This window comes from Cherax quadricarinatus, chromosome 60, assembly GCF_038502225.1.
Source record: "Cherax quadricarinatus isolate ZL_2023a chromosome 60, ASM3850222v1, whole genome shotgun sequence".
Taxonomy (NCBI): domain Eukaryota; kingdom Metazoa; phylum Arthropoda; class Malacostraca; order Decapoda; family Parastacidae; genus Cherax; species Cherax quadricarinatus.
The window spans coordinates 11,917,932-11,936,468 of record NC_091351.1 but is presented as its reverse complement, the minus strand read 5'-3'; the positions used below and the strand labels follow the sequence as shown (position 1 = coordinate 11,936,468).

Genomic DNA, 18,537 nt, shown 5'->3' with positions numbered 1-18,537 from the left:
CTTATTATGACCCACTTTTCACATCCGACCCTTTTTTTAATCCACATAATCCTGGAATTTATACATTTATATTCCCTTTTCTCTCTTCATAATTGATCCTTCAACATTATTACTACCCCTTCCTTAGCTCAAACTCTCTCAGATACTCCTAACTTAATCCCATTTATTTCTCCCCACTGAAACTCCCCTACCCCCTTCAGCTTTGTTTCACTTAGGGTTAGGACATCCAACTTTTTTCATTCATAACATTAGTAATCATTTCTTTCTTATCATCCGCACTACATCCGTGCCATTCAAACATCTCAATTTTATAGTTTTTTTTTTTTCCTTGTTTTTAGTAGTTCACACAGGAGAAGGGGTTACTAGCCCATTGCTCCCGGCATTTACTCGCCTCCTATGACACAGCTTACAGAGGAAGAATTCTGATTTATCCAGGGAGGATAAAAATAGTGAGAAAATGCAAAAGGAGAGCGAATGAGAGAATAGGCAAGTGTATAAATCTGTAGTGGAGAGGATGAGGGGTAGGGGGTCATCCTATGAAAGGATGGAGATAAAAGAGGTTTTATGTGCAAGGGGCTTCGACATGCAGCAGGCATGTGTGAGCATGTTAGATAGGAGTGAATGGAGACAAATGGTTTTTGGGACCTGACAAACTTAGTGTGTGAGCAGGGTAATATTTTGTAAAGGAATACAGGCAAACCGGTTGGCCAGACTTGAGTCCTGGTGGTGGAAAGTACAATGCCTGCACTTTAACCATTAAACTGTCCAAACGTAGATCTACATCCATGTGCATAGCGCTCCGACCTTGATTTTCCCCACTTGAAAGCATGTAAAAAAAAAAAAGTACATAATTGTTCGGTGCCCCCCCCCCCCCCCCCCCCCGCCGCACATGGACGTAGTTCTACGTTTGGACAGCTTAAGGAATAATGGAGGGGTTTGGGATATTGGCTGTTTGGAGTGACATCTAAACTGTTGTATTTGGGCATCTCTGGAAAGACAGTAATTATGTCTGAATTACGGTGAAAGTGTTGAATGATGGTAGAAGTATTCTTTCATTTTTTGGGTCACCCTGCCTTGGAATCAGCAGCACCCTGAAGTAGATGTGGAGAAAGTGAGCAAGCAGCAGGTAGAGCGAAGGTGGCTAAAGCGACAATGGTATTCGGCAGACATATCCAGACTCTTCAAATTAAATCAGTCTCAGTTGCTGCAATAATATCAACATTCCTGAATATCTTCTTTCTTGCATTATGACTATTTGAGAAATAAATGCTGAGAAAGTGTTTTCTTTATAGCTTTTTCTTATTCACTTTTACCATTCCAGTACAGTGGTCCCTCAATAATCGTCCATAATCCGTTCCTGGAAGTGGGACTATTATCGAAATGGACGATTTTCGAATCAATTTTCCCCATAAGAAATAATGTAAATCCAATTAATTCATTCCAGACACCTAGAAGTATCAACAAAAATTTTTTTTTTTACATTAAAGATAGATTTACATGCACAAAAGAATGAACATTCAACATGACAGTTACCTTTATTGAAGGCTGCTGTTGATGAATGGAAGACAGGGAGGAGGAGAGAGGGAAGAGAGGTTATTTGGAAGGGGAATCTCCCTCCATAAGGACTCTAGGGCACTAATAAAATGTATAAATGAACATTGGTAATAGGGGTAGTTGATGAGTGGAATGGTCTGCCTAGTAGGGTGATCGAAGCTAAAACATTGGGTAGTTTCAAATTTAGGTTTGGTTTGAAAAACCGACAAGTTGAAGATTGAGACACTTATGCAACATATGGGAATCTTTATTCAGGAAACGTTTCGCCACACAGTGGCTTCATCAGTCCGATACAAAGTAGAAAGGCGTAAGGAGAGGAGGAGTTTGAGGTAATCAGTCCCTCAGCCTGGAGTCGATGTGTTCAGTCCATCAATCTTGTAGAATGTACAGCATAGGGCCGTAGACGTGGCTTATATACTGTAGTGAGGTGAGGCGAAGCAGGAGGAGGTGAGGTCATAGTGGTACCATCCACTAGTTGAAGTAGGTCTTCGTCCAAAGGTCGGACAAGTGTTGAAGAATTCTTTGTAACAAGATCCCATGATGCTGCAGTGTCTGACAGTTGTGATAAATGGTTTGAAAAACCGACAAGAATTCTTTAACACTTGTCCGACCTTTGGACGAAGACCTACTTCGACTAGTGGATGGTACCACTATGACCTCACCTCCTCCTGCTTCACCTCACCTCGCTACAGTATATAAGCCACGTCTACGGCCCTATGCTGTACATTCTACAAGATTGATGGACTGAACACATCGACTCCAGGCTGAGGGACTGATTTCCTCAAACTCCTCCTCTCCTTACGCTTTTCTACTTTGTATCGGACTGATGAAGCCACTGTGTGGCGAAACGTTTCCTGAATAAAGATTCCCATATGTTGCATAAGTGTCTCAATCTTCAACTTGTCGGTTTTTCAAACCATTCATCACAACTGTCAAACACTGCAGCATCATGGGATCTTGTTACAAAGAATTCTTCAACACTTGTCCGACCTTTGGACGAAGACCTACTTCGACTAGTGGATGGTACCACTATGACCTCACCTCCTCCTGCTTCTCCTCACCTCACTACAGTATATAAGCCACATCTACAGCCCTATGCTGTACATTCTACAAGATTGATGGACTGAACACATCGACTCCAGGCTGAGGGACTGATTACCTCAAACTCCTCCTCTCCTTACGCCTTTCTACTTTGTATCGGACTGATGAAGCCACTGTGTGGCGAAACGTTTCCTGAATAAAGATTCCCATATGTTGCATAAGTGTCTCAATCTTCGTTTTGTTAGTGGGATGAATTGTAAAGGACCTGCCTAGTATGGGCCAACAGGCCTGCTGCAGTGTTCCTCCTTTCTTATGTTCTTATGTTGTAAAGTAAAAGGACGCAAGTGCAACTAATGTGACATTTATTGTGGCAACGTTTCGCTCTCCAGGAGCTTTATCAAGCCATGTTAAATACTCGAGTGAGAGGGGTTGGATTTGAGTCGGACTTGCACCTGAGTTTATTGCTTGGGTAGCATTTGTTCTGTTAGTGGGTTGGATTTGTGAAGGAATGGCCTAGTATGGGCCAGCAGGCCTGTTCCAGTGTTCCTACTTTCTTAAGTTCTTATTTAACATCACACTTACCAGTAGGGTGATCGAGGCTAGGACCTTGGGTAGCTTTAAGAAGAGATTGGACAAATATACGAGTTGGAGGAGCTAAGTTTGATTTGCGTCATTGGGTACGGGAGTAAATTCTTGGGTAGCTTTGGGTGGAGGTCATTTTGATAAGGACCTGCCTTGTATGGGCCAGTAGACCTGCAGTGTTCTTCCATTGTTATGTTCTTATTGGCTATTTGTTTGTGTGAGGGAGGGATGGCAAGTTTATTGTTGGAGAATATGACACTAATATCAACTCTATGGCTTATTTATCTATCACAATTCAACTAATATGACATAATAAACAATATTAATAACATAGAAACATGTAATATACTCTTGAATGAATAAAATAAGTCATTACGTATGTCACGAGAGGTGTTGTGTTGTTGTTGGGTATATAAGGGCCACTGAGTGTAAGCCGTCCATAATGGTGGTGAAGCAGCAGCTGAGTCGGCGGTGGTTTTTGTAGCCCTATATAACTCCAACAACATTGGAGGAATTGGTAGAATCACTGAATCACTAAAGAAGGAACCCACTACCACCATCACTAAGACCTTCAACCACTATTACAACTGTTACCACCATCACTACTACCTTCTACCACCATCACTACTACCTTCTACCACCATCACTACTACCTTCTACCACCATCACTACCACCAAAGAAAGCTTCTAGTGCCAGCCCTTTGGTAAAGAATGTGAGAAACACATTATTTATGAAAAAGTTTGTAGAAAAATACAAAGATGGTGGTGGTAGAGTGGAAGCAGTTGTGATAGTGGTTGATGAACATAAGAACATAAGAAAGGAGGATCACTGCAGCAGCCCTGTTGGGCCATGTTCGGCAGGTCCTTTACAATTCATCCCACTAACGAAACATTTTCCCAACCCAGTCCTCAATGCTACCCAAGAAATAAGCTCTGATAACTCTATCCACTCATTTGGGACTTGCAAATGAGTGGATAGAGTTATCAGAGCTTATTTCTTGGGTAGCATTGAGGACTGGGTTGGGAAAATGTTTCGTTAGTGGGATGAATTGTAAAGGACCTGCCGAGCATGGGCCAACAGGCCTGCTGCAGTGATCCTCCTTTCTTATGTTCATCAGCCACTAACACAACTGCTTCCACTCTACCACCACCATCCTTGTATTTTTCTACAAACTTTTTCATAAATTATGTGTTTCTCACATTCTTTACCAAAGGGCTGGCACTAGAAGCTTTATTTGGAGCCATGGTAGCTTATTTAGCACTTGCAAGCACTAAAATCAATGGAATATTATGAAATATTTCGTAGGAGCATGTGAGGGGACCGTCACTCACTGGTAAACAATGGCACACTGGCTGGGAAGGAAAGGCCGAGGCGGCTCAGAGCGTGAGTACGCGTCCGGGATGAAGGACTATTAGGACTATTAGCGAGTTACCGGACCATTTGCGAGCCAATATTTTGACGAAAAAACAGGACTATTTCCAAAATGGACGACTTTCAGGCCGGAGGATTATTGAGGGACCACTGTATTTACCATATAGTAATATCATTTCCGAGTGTTTCTGAATGGATTTCTTTTCCACTGCATTGCTGATATTAAATTAAAGTGTCACTCTACTCCTATAACAGTGCCACAACCTTGATAAAGAGTTATCTTGTTTTCTGAACGTTTTCCTAAACTACCTTTGCAATTTTTTTCTTCCATTCCCTAGTAATGCAACCCCTTTGTCATATACTCACTTATACCTACATTTTCCACCAGTATAAAGCCTGATATAATTCAGCAATGGACCCCTTAACTGAACTGGCAAATGTTATTACCCTTGCCAAAGAAAGATGCATCCCATGCCTTGCATACATATTTTTTTTTTAACAAGTTGGCCATCTCCCACAGAGGCAGGGTGACCCAAAAAAGAAAGAAAATCCCCAAAAAGAAAACACTTTCATCATCATTCAACACTTTCACCTCACTCACACATAATCACTGTTTTTGCAGAGGTGCCCAGAATACAACAGCTTAGAAGTATATACGTATAAAAATACACAATATACCCCTCCACACTGCCAATATCCCAAACCCTCTCCTTTAGAGTGCAGGCATTGTACTTCCCATTTCCAGGACTCAAGTCCAGTTACATAAAATAACCGGTTTCCCTGAATATCTTCACTAAATATTACCCTGCTCACACTCCAACAGCTCGTCAGGTCCCAAATACCATTCGTCTCCATTCACTCCTATCTAACATGCTCACACACGCTTGCTGGAAGACAAAACCCCTCACCCACAACACTTCCTTTACCCCCTCCCTCCAACCTTTTCGAGGACGACCCCTACCCCGCCTTCCTTCCCCTACAGATTTATACACTCTCCATGTCATTCTACTTTGATCTATTCTCTCTAAATGACCAAACCACCTCATATGTACATTATGTACATATGTACATCTGTACATTATAAAGAAATATTCCAGCTGTCAATGACTGGCATTATTGTCTAACCAATAGTTTACACCAATTCCCCAAAGGCAAAACTCAGTAGGTAATTTAGTTAAATAATAAGTTTATTGTGATACAATATCAAATGAGAGCAAGCCAATTAAATACAAACCTTAAGCCCAGACAATTCATCCAGGCGTGCAGCAAGTTCCGCCTCCAGTGACTTCATCTGACGTTCAAGAGCAGATTTCCTGAATTCTAAATCATGGATTGTATTTTCTAAATTTCGCTTTTCTGCACTTCTTTCATCAATTTGCACTCTGTATGGAAGATAAATTAAGTACAGCATGATGAAAACCAGATTATTTTAATACATATGATGTCTGTACACCTCTGGCAAGACAACTATGGAATAAATGAAGGTAAAAGTATTTTCGTTTCTGGGGGTATACCCTACAATGGTGGGAAACTGTTGGTGTTTAAAAGGGTATACCTAGAGGGTGTTCTAGGGGTCAATGCCCCTGCAGCCCGGTCAATAACTAGGCCTCGTAGTGGATCTATGTACAGCAGCAGTAGTCGAGACATTTGCAAGCCAAGTCTTCCAGTGGGCTGCACAAAATTCAATACTGACTGAAAAATTTAAAAATCAAAGCTGGAACAATGAAAAATTAAATCAAACTACCAAAGAGTAGAAAGAATATGATCTCAGGGAGTGATCATGCCTGAAGATCTTTCATTAATAGAATGCAATAATATGACCAACTGAAAAACAGGTCAGAAAACAAGAACTTTAAAACAAAAAAAATGCAGTGAATTTCTTCTTTTTGAGCATTCACTTTATAGTGTGTTGCTAAGTTACTTATTAGATTAGGGTGGCATGTAGCTCTAATGCTAGACTTATTAGTCTAAACTTGTAGACTTGTTTTCTAGAATATACTTTCTAACAGGTGGAAAAATAGGTGAGCAGTTGTTACTGCTTTATTTTGCTGCAATAAATAAATAGTTCATATTCCACTCATTCCACAATTCCACTATGCTAGTGAGTAATAAGTTATGCAGAGGCCCAAGGATTAACCCTTTCAATGTCGGTGCCGTAGTACTATGGCTTGCAAGCCAGTGTTGATGCCATAGTACTACGCCAAAATTCTAACGGCTTCAAATCTAGCGGGAGAAAGCTGGTAGACCTACATGTGAGAGAATGGGTCTGTGTGCACAGTATAAAAAAATCGGGGAGCCAGTGGTGCATTGTGGGAACACCATTTCAGTAGTCCTCGTTTAGCATGCCTAGCATTAAGAAATATCTGACTTCCCGGTGAATTTGGGACTCTTCTCTTCCCAATTGATAGTTCAAACAGAGATGGAAGTGTCAGTGAAGATGAATTTCATGGTTTTGAGGAGTTTGTGACTGAAAGCAATGCCCAGGATACCAGATACAGATAGTGGTAAGGGAAGACAGCGTCGGTGGTGGGGAAGATGGTGTGGGCAGTTGGGAAGACGGTGTGGGTGGTTGGGAAGACAGTGTATAAGTTTATTCAGATACACAAGAATACAGTTACATAGATTATCATACACAGCAGCATGTGTAGAGAACCTAGGATAACCCAAAAAAGTCAGCAGCATGTGTAGAGAACCTAGGATAACCCAAAAAAGTCAAAGTGACTCATTTCCAGCGTGGGTGGTGGGGAAGACGGTGTGGATGGGAAAGGCAGAGTGGGTTTGTTTACCTGGAGTTTACCTGGAGAGAGTTTCGGGGGTCAACGCCCCCGCGGCCCGGGTTAAGTGTAACATGCCAAAGCCCCTTGTATGCAGAGCATTATGGGCAGGCTTAAAATTAACTAAGCAATGATATATTCAGTGGTAAACATTGTTGTAAACAGTTAACAATTTAGCACAAATGAGTATTTCAAAGACAGGTCATATGGTCTTTTACTGTATTGCTGTCCATTCAGCAGAATGGAGTATTCTGTTAGGTAATGTAATTAAAAATAACAAAGTTAGACTGGGTCACGGGTTAAACATTTATGTGATACTATTATTCAGTATTTATTTGGTTGTGGGTAAGTGATTTTTAAGAAGAGACTTGAATTTATAAACAGACAGTGTTTCTTTTATATTCACAGGTAGTGAATTCCAGACTTTTGGGCCTTTTATGTGCATTGAGTTTTTGCAGTGTGAGATGGACATGAGGAACATCAAAGAGTGATCTGTGCCTTGTGTTATGGTCACGTGTTCTGTTGAGGTTGGTAAGGAGACGTTTGAAGGGAGGGCTTATATCCAAGTTAAGTGTTCTATGTATGTAGTAGGTACAATAATAAGTATGGATGTTTTGTATGGTGAGTAGGTTTAGAGTTTTGAATATTGGTGGAGTGTGCTGCCTGTAGTGGGAATTTGTTATCATTCTGACTGCAGCCTTTTGTTGGGTAATTAATGGTCTGAGATGGTTTATTGTTGTTGAGCCCTATGCACAAATTCCACAGGTGAGATAGGGGTAAATAAGTGAGTGATATAGGGCCAGGAGGGCTGACTGTGGAACACAGTACCATATCTTCGATAGTATGCCTACAGTCTTGGAAATTTTCTTGGAAATTTGTTGTATGTGTGTTTGAAATTTGAGTCTATGATCTAAGAATTTCCCCTCTGTGAGCTTTGTGATAGGTGATCCGTTTATCATTATGTTAAGAGGGACATCTGTGGCTCTATTTCCAAACTAAATGAAGTAGGTTTTGTCAATGTTGAGAGTAAGTTTGTTAGTCCTTATCCAGGTAGGTATTTTCTGTAATTCAGTAATCACAGTATTGGCTAGAATGACTGGGCTCGGGTGAGAGAAAACGTATGTAGTGTCATCTGCAAATAGTGTGGATTTGAGTAGTTGTGATGCATTTGGTAGGTCATTTATGTAAATGAGAAAGAGAAGAGGGCCAAGGACACTTCCCTGTGGGACACCAACTGTAATTGGCTGTGCGGAAGAGTTTGCTCCATTTGTGTACACATATTGGCTTCTGTTGCTGAGGTATGACTTTAGGTAGTTGAGGGAGTGCCCTCTTATACCATAGTGCGACAATTTTATGTGGAGCAAGTCGTGATCAACTGTAACGAAAGCTTTACGTAAATCAATGAAGATTCCCAGTGGGACTTCTTTTTCCTCTAGTGCAGTGTATACTTGTTCTAGCATGTGTATAATAGCATCATTCGTATTTTTATTAGGCCTGAACCCAAACTGACAGGGGTTGAGTATGTTGTGGGAGATGAGATAGGAATAGATTCGCTTATGAATTAATTTTTCGAAGATTTTAGAGAGAGGGTGTAAGTTGGATATTAGCCTATAGTTATTCAAGTCTGTTTGGTCTCCTCCCTTATGGATCGGGGTGACCCTCGCTATTTTGAGAACTGTAGGGAAGGTAGAGGATTCGATGGGTTTGTTAGTGTTGCAATGATTGGTGACAGCACTTGCAACACTTTTTTGTATATAAAGGGTGGTAAGGTATTTAAATCTCCTGTCTTGTTTTTTAGTGTTGACAATAAGGAAGACTTCTCTTGGGTTAGTCGGAGCTAGGAACTGTGTGTTCGGGTAGTTGCCAGTGAGAAAGTCATTGGGTGGGGTATTTGAGCTTGGGATTTTATTGGCAAGGTTTTTTACCATGGTGGAGAAGAAATCATTGAGTCTGTTTGCTGTTTCAGTTGGTGGGAGTTTGGGTTCATCTGGCTTTGTTAGTTCAATTGCGCTGTTTTGTGATGTCTTTTTTATTCCTAGAATTTCTGATAGGGTTTACCAGGTCTTTTTTATATCACCTTTTAAGTTGGAGAATCTGTTCTCATAATACAATTTTTTGTCCCTTCTTATCAGGCTGGTTAGGATTGACGAGTATCGTTTTGTTTGGTCTCTGGTTATGTGACCCATTCTGTACTGTTTTTCGTATAGGTGCTTTGTATTTATGGATTTGAGGATGCTGGGTGTTAGCCAGGGACTGTTCAGTCTCTTAGCTGTCATCTGTTTAGTTTTTTTGGGCAGTGCTTGTTATAAAGGTATTGGGTCTTTTTTAAAAAATTATTAATACATTCATCAATATCTATATAGGTTTCTAGCTCAGTGTGCCAGTCAATGTTTGTCACTGCTGTTGTGAAGTTATTAATGGCTGCCTCATGGTGAAGTCTGAAAGTGACTTTAGTAGTGTCTTGGGGTAATTTGCCTAGATTAGTTATGAGGAAGGTAGGGTAGTGGTCTGTGGTATTATCTGTAATTATGCCTGATTTTAAAGGGGATATGGTCTTGGTCCAGATGTGGTCTAGTAGGGAAACACTAGTCTCTGTAATTCTTGTAGGTTTTGTTACTGTCGGTAGCAACAAGCAGTTACTCATAGTGTTTGTGAATTCAGTTATGTGTGGGTCCTGGTCTTGCAGGAGATTTATATTGAGGTCACCTGAGAGTAGTAAGTGATCTTTATTCATGTGTGCATCAGTTATCATACTTCCTAGGTTTTCACTAAAACGGCTAATGTTAGACTGTGGTACTCTGTAGATGTTTATCACTGTGAGAGGTTTCTGTAGGTATTTGGATTTGAATTTAGCTATTATATATTCCCCATGTTCATCCCTTGTGCAAGTATTAGTGATACATTCTAGTTGGTCTGAGTAGTATACAGCTGTGCCACCCCCTTGATGATCTGGCCTACAGTTGTGGATAGCTGTGTAACCAGGAATGGCACAGACATCTGTAGTATCAGGCTTTAGCCAGGTTTCGGTGAGAGTAATGATGGACATACTGGCATGCAGGGAATTTAGTAATGCTATGAGGTCATCATAATGTTTGCTTAAAGATCTGATATTGTAGTTAAAGACAGTTATGTTGTTGTTGGCTCTGAGAAGTGCCTTTGATTGTTCTGCTATGTAGTAATTTACTGTTACTGTTTGATTCATTTAAAGTCATTCAATAAGAGGTTGGTATCAGGATCAGTGCTTGTAATCATAAGATTTATAGTGAATCTATAGTTAGAATTAAGTATAAGACAAAGTAAATATTCTAAAGCTAAAAAATAGCACCTGAATTATTTTAACAAAAGTAAAAATATGAGCTAAGGTAGTTCTTTAAAGCTAAAATAAGGGAGACAATATAAAAAGGGACTAAAATAATTTGTGAACAAATAAAGTGATGATCAGATGAAGGAGCTTGGGAATACAATAATAGGTAGTTCTTTAACCCTTTGACTGTTTACTCCGTATAAATACGTCTTACACGCCACTGTTTCTGACGTATATATACTCAATAATTCTAGCGGCTTCAAATCAAGCGGGAGAAAGCTGGTCGGCCCACATGTGAGAGAATGGATCTGTGTGGTCAGTGTGCACCACATAAAAAAAATCCTGCAACACACAGTGCGTAATGAGAAAAAAAAAAACTGATCGTTTTTTGGGGATTAAAACGCCGACTTTGAGGTGTATTTTCGTATAGTATTTATCATTGTATTCGCGTTTTCATGGTCTTAGGTGATAAAATGGAAAACATATTATAGAAATAGAGATGATTTTCATTACTTTGACGATGAAAACGACCTTGAAAAGGAGCTCAAAGTAGTGGAAATGTTCGATTTTTACCAATGTTCAGGAGTAAACAAATCACACCACACGTCCAATACACGTCAACTGGGGAGTCTAATATTCTTTCACTAGTGCACTGATATTATTTATATCATTTTTACAATAATGCAGTAGTCTGCAGAACAGTAAATTTTGTATTTTTTTATATGAATAAAAAATCAAAATAGAAAGCAATAATAATATAAGAGGGGCCTAGAGATGTGACTAGTGAACAGAGGATATGTTATTTTAGTGCCAAGAATGTCTACCTTGTTTATTCTGGACCCTATTTTGAAATTGGCATCTTTTTCAATTTGCGTGAAATTGGCCAAATTGCCAATTTCTGACCACTATATTGGGTAGTTCAAATTGGTAAATGGGCGGTTTCTTCTACTCAGCTGATAGATAAAATAGAGTTCTAAAGAAATAGCTATGAGTTTGGTCAACTGGAACAACGGAATAGGCTGAAAACAGGGCTCAAAGTCGGCGAAATCGCTGATACGCATATGTTGCCGAGACCGCTAACTTCGCGGGAGTGTAATTCCGTGAGTTTTCGACCAAATTTCGAACTTTTGGCGTCATTACCATCGGGAAAAGATTCTCTATCATTGCATAAGAAATAATAATTTTTTTTTTTTTCAAAAATTTATCGACATAGAATGACAGTTTCAGAAAGGGGCCTGCGACAGTCAAAGGGTTAAAGGTAGTTCTTTAAAGTTAAAATAAAGGAGACAATATAAAAGGGACTAATATAAGTTGTGGTGAACAAATAAAGTGGTAATCAAATAAATGAGCTTGGGAATATAATGGCTAAATAGTGAACTTACTACACTTTAGCACCTGAGAATTTCACCTTGATTATTTTAACAATTGTGAATATATGAACTAGGGTAGTTATATAAAGCTAAAATAAAGGAGAAAATATATAAGGGACTAAATTAAGTAATGGCAAACAAATGATAACAATGTTTGCACAGTTACTGTGCAATATATATACATTATGCATTATATTGGCCTCACAGGCCATAAAAGTTACTTTGAAAAAATTAAGTATTAGAAAAGAAAAGAGAAAATAGAATAAAGTAAAAAAATATTACTGAGTGAGCGGCAGTCACCGATATTGCCGTAAGCGGTTCACTTTCTGTCAAATTCACACCTCTATATCTCGGTAAGCAATGATCACAAAAAATTTTTTCTTTTAAAACGCTCAGAAAAATATTCCTGATAATCTGGTAAGAAAAAATTATTTTTTTGGTTTCTGAATATTTTTCAACGCTGAGGGCAAGTTTGTGATCAGGGCTCTCGACAGCGAGAGTTAAAAGGAGCATCACTTTTGAGAAGAAAGGCAATTCTGCCCCTTTCCCACCCCCCTTCAAAAACCTCTCCAACTAAGAATCCAAACAACATCAAATTTTAACACTAAGTCTTGATATCCATACACCCATCAAATACAACTTTGTGAAGATGTTACAATTTGGACGATCACCCAAATGTAATGTCATCGGTCTCGACAAAATTATGACTGATGTTGCTTTGCAGTGAATCACTGGAACTGTGATATTCATTTTTTTTTTTTCAACAAGTCGGCCGTCTCCCACCGAGGCAGGGTGACCCAAAAAAGAAAATCCCCAAAAAAAGAAAATACTTTCATCATCATTCAACACTTTCACCACACTCGCACATTATCACTGTTTTTGCAGAGGTGCTCAGAATACAACAGTTTAGAAGCATACACATATAAAGATACACAACATATCCCTCTAAACTGCCAATATCATGCTATTTCTAAAACAATGACTAGGGAAGTATTAGCCCTTTCAGGGTTGAGACCCTCAATCCTTAACCCGTAAACGGTCCAAGCAGATCTACGTTCACATGTGTAGTGCTACAAAAGTAGATCTGTTTTTTTTTTTACATATTTTCAAATATATCAAAAAAAAAAAAAGTAGATGAAAGTTTTTTACACATTTTCAAATGTAGAAAAACAAAAAAAAGATCTACTTTTTTACATGCTTTCAAATGTTGAAAAAATGTATATATACGTTTGGACCGTTTACGGGTTAACTCCCACTCAGAGTTGAAAAATACAAAAATTATTTTTTCTTATGAAATGATAATCTTTTTCTGATCATAATGACACAGAATTATGCTCTCACGAAATTAGCAGTATCGATGATATTTGCACATCAGCGATTTCGCCCACTTTGAGCCCTATTTTCAGCCAATTCCAATGTTTCAGTCTATTAAAATCTTTGCTATTTCACTAGAATGCCATTTGTTCTATGCCAATTTCAAAATACTGTCCAGAATACACAAGACAGACATTCCTGGCACTAAAATAACATTTTATCTGTACATTAGTCACATCTCCAGGCCCCTCTTACATTACTTTTGCTTTCTATTTTGAATTTTTATTCATACAAAAAATAGAAGATTTACTGTTATGTATATTACTGCATCATTATAAAAATGGTATAAATAACATCAGCACACTTGTGCAAGAATATTAGACTCACTAGTTGACATGTATTGGACGTGTGGCGTGATTTGTTTACTCTTGAACATCGGCAAAAATCGAACATTTTCGCTAATTTACGTTCAATTTCAAGGTACTTGTCATGGTGAAACCAATCAAAATTATCTCTATTTCTGTAATGTATCTTCCATTCTATCAAATGAGACCAGGAAAACAAGAATACATCCATAAATACCATATGAAAATAGACTGCAAAGTCGCTGTTTTAAACCAAAAACAGAGTTTTTTTTTTTTCTCACTATGCACTGTGTACTGCAGGAATTTTTTTATACTGCACACACTGACCACGCAGACTCATTCTTTCACATCTAGGCCTAGTGGCTCTGGTGGCCTGGTGGTTAACGCTCTCGCTTCACACGGTGAGGGCCTGGGTTCGATTCCCAGCCAGAGTAGAAACATTGGACGTGTTTCTTTCCACCTGTTGTCTATGTTCCCCATCAGTAAAATGGGTACCTGGGTGTTAGTCGACTGGTGTGGGTCGCATCCTGGGACACTGACCTAAGGAGGCCTGGTCACAGACCGGGCCGCGGGGGCGTTGACCCCCGGAACTCTCTCCAGATAAACTCCAGATAAACCAGCCTTTTCCCACTTGATTTGAAGCCGCTAGAATTTGTGTGTACAGTAGGGCCTCACTTATACAGCGAATTAGGTTCCACGCTATCGCCGGAAAGCAGACATCGCCGTAAAGCAGAACGCCATTTTTTCCATTTATAAATACATGTAAATGCCAGACAACAAGTTTATACTAAATTACATTAAGTTAGTAATAGAACTAGGCATTTAAAAACACAAAAAGTAAAATACATACACAGTACACTCGTTACTTATCTTAAAGTATTTGTAATCCTAATGTAGGGCGAGAGGTCAGTAGTACTTATTTGTAAGAAGTCAGGTGTAAGTAGCCCTGGCTCCCATCCCATACTTAAAATATGATATTTAAAACAGCCCAGAGAGTTAAAATACACATACAGTACACTCATCATTTCCTTAAAATATGTGTAATCTTAATGTAGGAAGAGAGGTGAGTAGTATTTATTCGTAGGAAGTCAATGTAGGTAACCGGTAGGTGTAGCCTGCCTGGGCTACACCTACCGGCTACCTACACTGTGGCCCAGAACCATATTAATTAGCATCGACATACCTTGTTCACTGAATTTAATCGTTTCTAACAACTACCTTTAGATGCCATCATAAACGAAGGGAGAAGTAATGAATAATTCATGCCGAAAATTGTAAACAAAAGCAGAGTGGGGGAGTGGCTGGGCCAAATGCAGATTCATACACGTTTTCTCTGGTGGCTGAGCAGAGAAAACAATGTTGTCCCTCTGCCCGACTACCACACAGGTCCACAAGTATTATTATCAGAGCACATAATTTTTTTTTTTTTTTTTTTTTTTATTATCACACCGGCCGATTCCCACCAAGGCAGGGTGGCCCGAAAAAGAAAAACTTTCACCATCATTCACTCCATCACTGTCTTGCCAGAAGGGTGCTTTACACTACAGTTTTTAAACTGCAACATTAACACCCCTCCTTCAGAGTGCAGGCACTGTACTTCCCATCTCCAGGACTCAAGTCCGGCCTGCCGGTTTCCCTGAATCCCTTCATAAATGTTACTTTGCTCACACTCCAACAGCACGTCAAGTATTAAAAACCATTTGTCTCCATTCACTCCTATCAAACACGCTCACGCATGCCTGCTGGAAGTCCAAGCCCCTCGCACACAAAACCTCCTTTACCCCCTCCCTCCAACCCTTCCTAGGCCGACCCCTACCCTGCCTTCCTTCCACTACAGACTGATACACTCTTGAAGTCATTCTGTTTCGCTCCATTCTCTCTACATGTCCGAACCACCTCAACAACCCTTCCTCAGCCCTCTGGACAACAGTTTTGGTAATCCCGCACCTCCTCCTAACTTCCAAACTACGAATTCTCTGCATTATATTCACACCACACATTGCCCTCAGACATGACATCTCCACTGCCTCCAGCCTTCTCCTCGCTGCAACATTCATCACCCACGCTTCACACCCATATAAGAGCGTTGGTAAAACTATACTCTCATACATTCCCCTCTTTGCCTCCAAGGACAAAGTTCTTTGTCTCCACAGACTCCTAAGTGCACCACTCACTCTTTTTCCCTCATCAATTCTATGATTCACCTCATCTTTCATAGACCCATCCGCTGACACGTCCACTCCCAAATATCTGAATACGTTCACCTCCTCCATACTCTCTCCCTCCAATCTGATATTCAATCTTTCATCACCTAATCTTTTTGTTATCCTCATAACCTTACTCTTTCCTGTATTCACCTTTAATTTTCTTCTTTTGCACACCCTACCAAATTCATCCACCAATCTCTGCAACTTCTCTTCAGAATCTCCCAAGAGCACAGTGTCATCAGCAAAGAGCAGCTGTGACAACTCCCACTTTGTGTGTGATTCTTTATCTTTTAACTCCACGCCTCTTGCCAAGACCCTCACATTTACTTCTCTTACAACCCCATCTATAAATATATTAAACAACCACGGTGACATCACACATCCTTGTCTAAGGCCTACTTTTACTGGGAAAAAATTTCCCTCTTTCCTACATACTCTAACTTGAGCCTCACTATCCTCGTAAAAACTCTTCACTGCTTTCAGTAACCTACCTCCTACACCATACACTTGCAACATCTGCCACATTGCCCCCCTATCCACCCTGTCATATGCCTTTTCCAAATCCATAAATGCCACAAAGACCTCTTTAGCCTTATCTAAATACTGTTCACTTATATGTTTCACTGTAAACACCTGGTCCACACACCCCCTACCTTTCCTAAAGCCTCCTTGTTCATCTGCTATCCTATTCTCCGTCTTACTCTTAATTCTTTCAATTATAACTCTACCATACACTTTACCAGGTACACTCAACAGACTTATCCCCCTATAATTTTTGCACTCTCTTTTATCCCCTTTGCCTTTATACAAAGGAACTATGCATGCTCTCTGCCAATCCCTAGGTACCTTACCCTCTTCCATACATTTATTAAATAATTGCACCATAAGAGCACATAAAATATGCAATAAATGCCAGACAACAAGTTTACACTAACTTATATTAAGTTAGCAATAGAAATAGGCATTAAAAACACAATAAAAGGTAAGATACACACAGAGTACACTTATTACTTACCTTAAAATATTAATATTAATGTGTGAGAGGTGAGTGGCAGGGAGTTTATTGAATAAAATCAGAATGGCACACCATCTTCCTCTAACTTGGCACTTAAAGCAAGAGTCTTACGACTCCTCTTTTTATCACAGCTAAGCTTAGACGCCATCATCAATGAAAGCCAACTAGTTAACGAAAGAGTAAACGAGAGAGAGAACGAGATACAGAATTCAGACAATGTAAGAACACAAACTGAACAGGTAGTGGGCGATCACTTGATCAGGCGAAATAAATGCGTATTATTGCGTGTCTACTTTTAGTTCATTCACATATGTTTGTAAGAGTTTGTAAAACATTTACCTCAATATTTTTTTTATTATAATAATTACCTCAATACAAATACTCTTACATTGTGTACAAGTTGTACAAGTTAGTACAGAATAAACAAACAGCAACACCATTTTTAGAGTGAATGAAGATATTATTATCATAATAAAAAGCACTAAACCCACAATGGTCGTGAATTGCTATATATAGTGAAGGTATATGAAAAGAATATTTTTCTACAGTTATCCCCAAGTTTGACTAGAGAAAACGTAATTCTTCCGACACTACCTACACAGCCGCTTTGTAAACAAATCTCATATTTAGGTCAATTTTTATTCTGTGAGTGTATGTATCATGTTTATATGCTATGTAATGGGTTTCATATAAAATTTTGAGGAAAATATCATAGATGAATTAATGAAAATGCCTATATTAATATAAAATAAGACATTTAATGTGCCCAAGAGTGATTATTATTACGTAGTATTGGTGTCATGAGTAGAGAGAGACTTAGCGATTTTAATGCGTACTTGCACACCAGCACAGTGTGTAAGTATATTTAGGTATAGGTACACATAAGTATAATTATCAGAGTACATATAAAACACACAGTAACCTTAAAACACTTGAAATTTTGGAAAGTTTCCCGACATAATAGATGTGGTCACCAAGAGTGTAAACAAACCGAGTGGGGCGCACCGTATTTGAAGTACCGCTTGCTGTATAGCAAATTTTGGTCCTAATTTGACATCGCCATATTAGCGGAACGCCGTAAGGCAAAACGTCGTAAAGCGGGGCCCTACAGTACTAGTGCGACACCAACCCTGGCACGCAAGACGTACTAGTACAGCACCAACCCTGAAACGGTTAATGGTGAATGCATTTTCCTTCTATTAGTTACCTAGTCTTGATGGGAGACAGCCAATGTGCAGTTCTTCAGGCAGTAATATAATTAAAACACTTCCAGCTTAAGATTGAAACTGATTTAAAGATCAACACTGCTGTCTCAGCTCAACTTGAACCTAGCAACTCTTCAGCTCCTTGCCAAGTATGATTATCAATCACCAAACCATAAACACAACCTTCTTGTAGTAATTTTTTTTTTTAAACACACCAGCTGTCTCCCACTGAGGCATGGTGACCCCCCCACCCCCCAAAAAAAAAAATGGGAAAACATTCACCATCAACCCTCCGGGGTTAAAAATCCGCAGAAATTCTTATCTTATCTTATCTTCATTGAATTAGTCTTGCCAAAAGTGTGTTGACATCAGAGTTGAGATGACCCTCTGAACCATAACATCCTCACTCCTCATAGTAGTTATGGGCTGATATT

At 39.4% G+C, this 18,537-nt stretch overlaps 1 protein-coding gene across 1 annotated transcript in view; it reads right to left on the bottom strand.

Moving 5' to 3' along the window:
* The window catches only part of LOC128694427 (carboxy-terminal kinesin 2-like), a 63,289-nt gene that overhangs the window by 16,054 nt on the left and 28,698 nt on the right, over positions 1-18,537 (bottom strand). Inside the window, exon 7 of the mRNA XM_070097964.1 lies at positions 5,784-5,931. Within this exon, the coding sequence (XP_069954065.1) occupies positions 5,784-5,931 (148 nt within the window). The remainder of the gene's footprint in view (positions 1-5,783; positions 5,932-18,537) is intronic.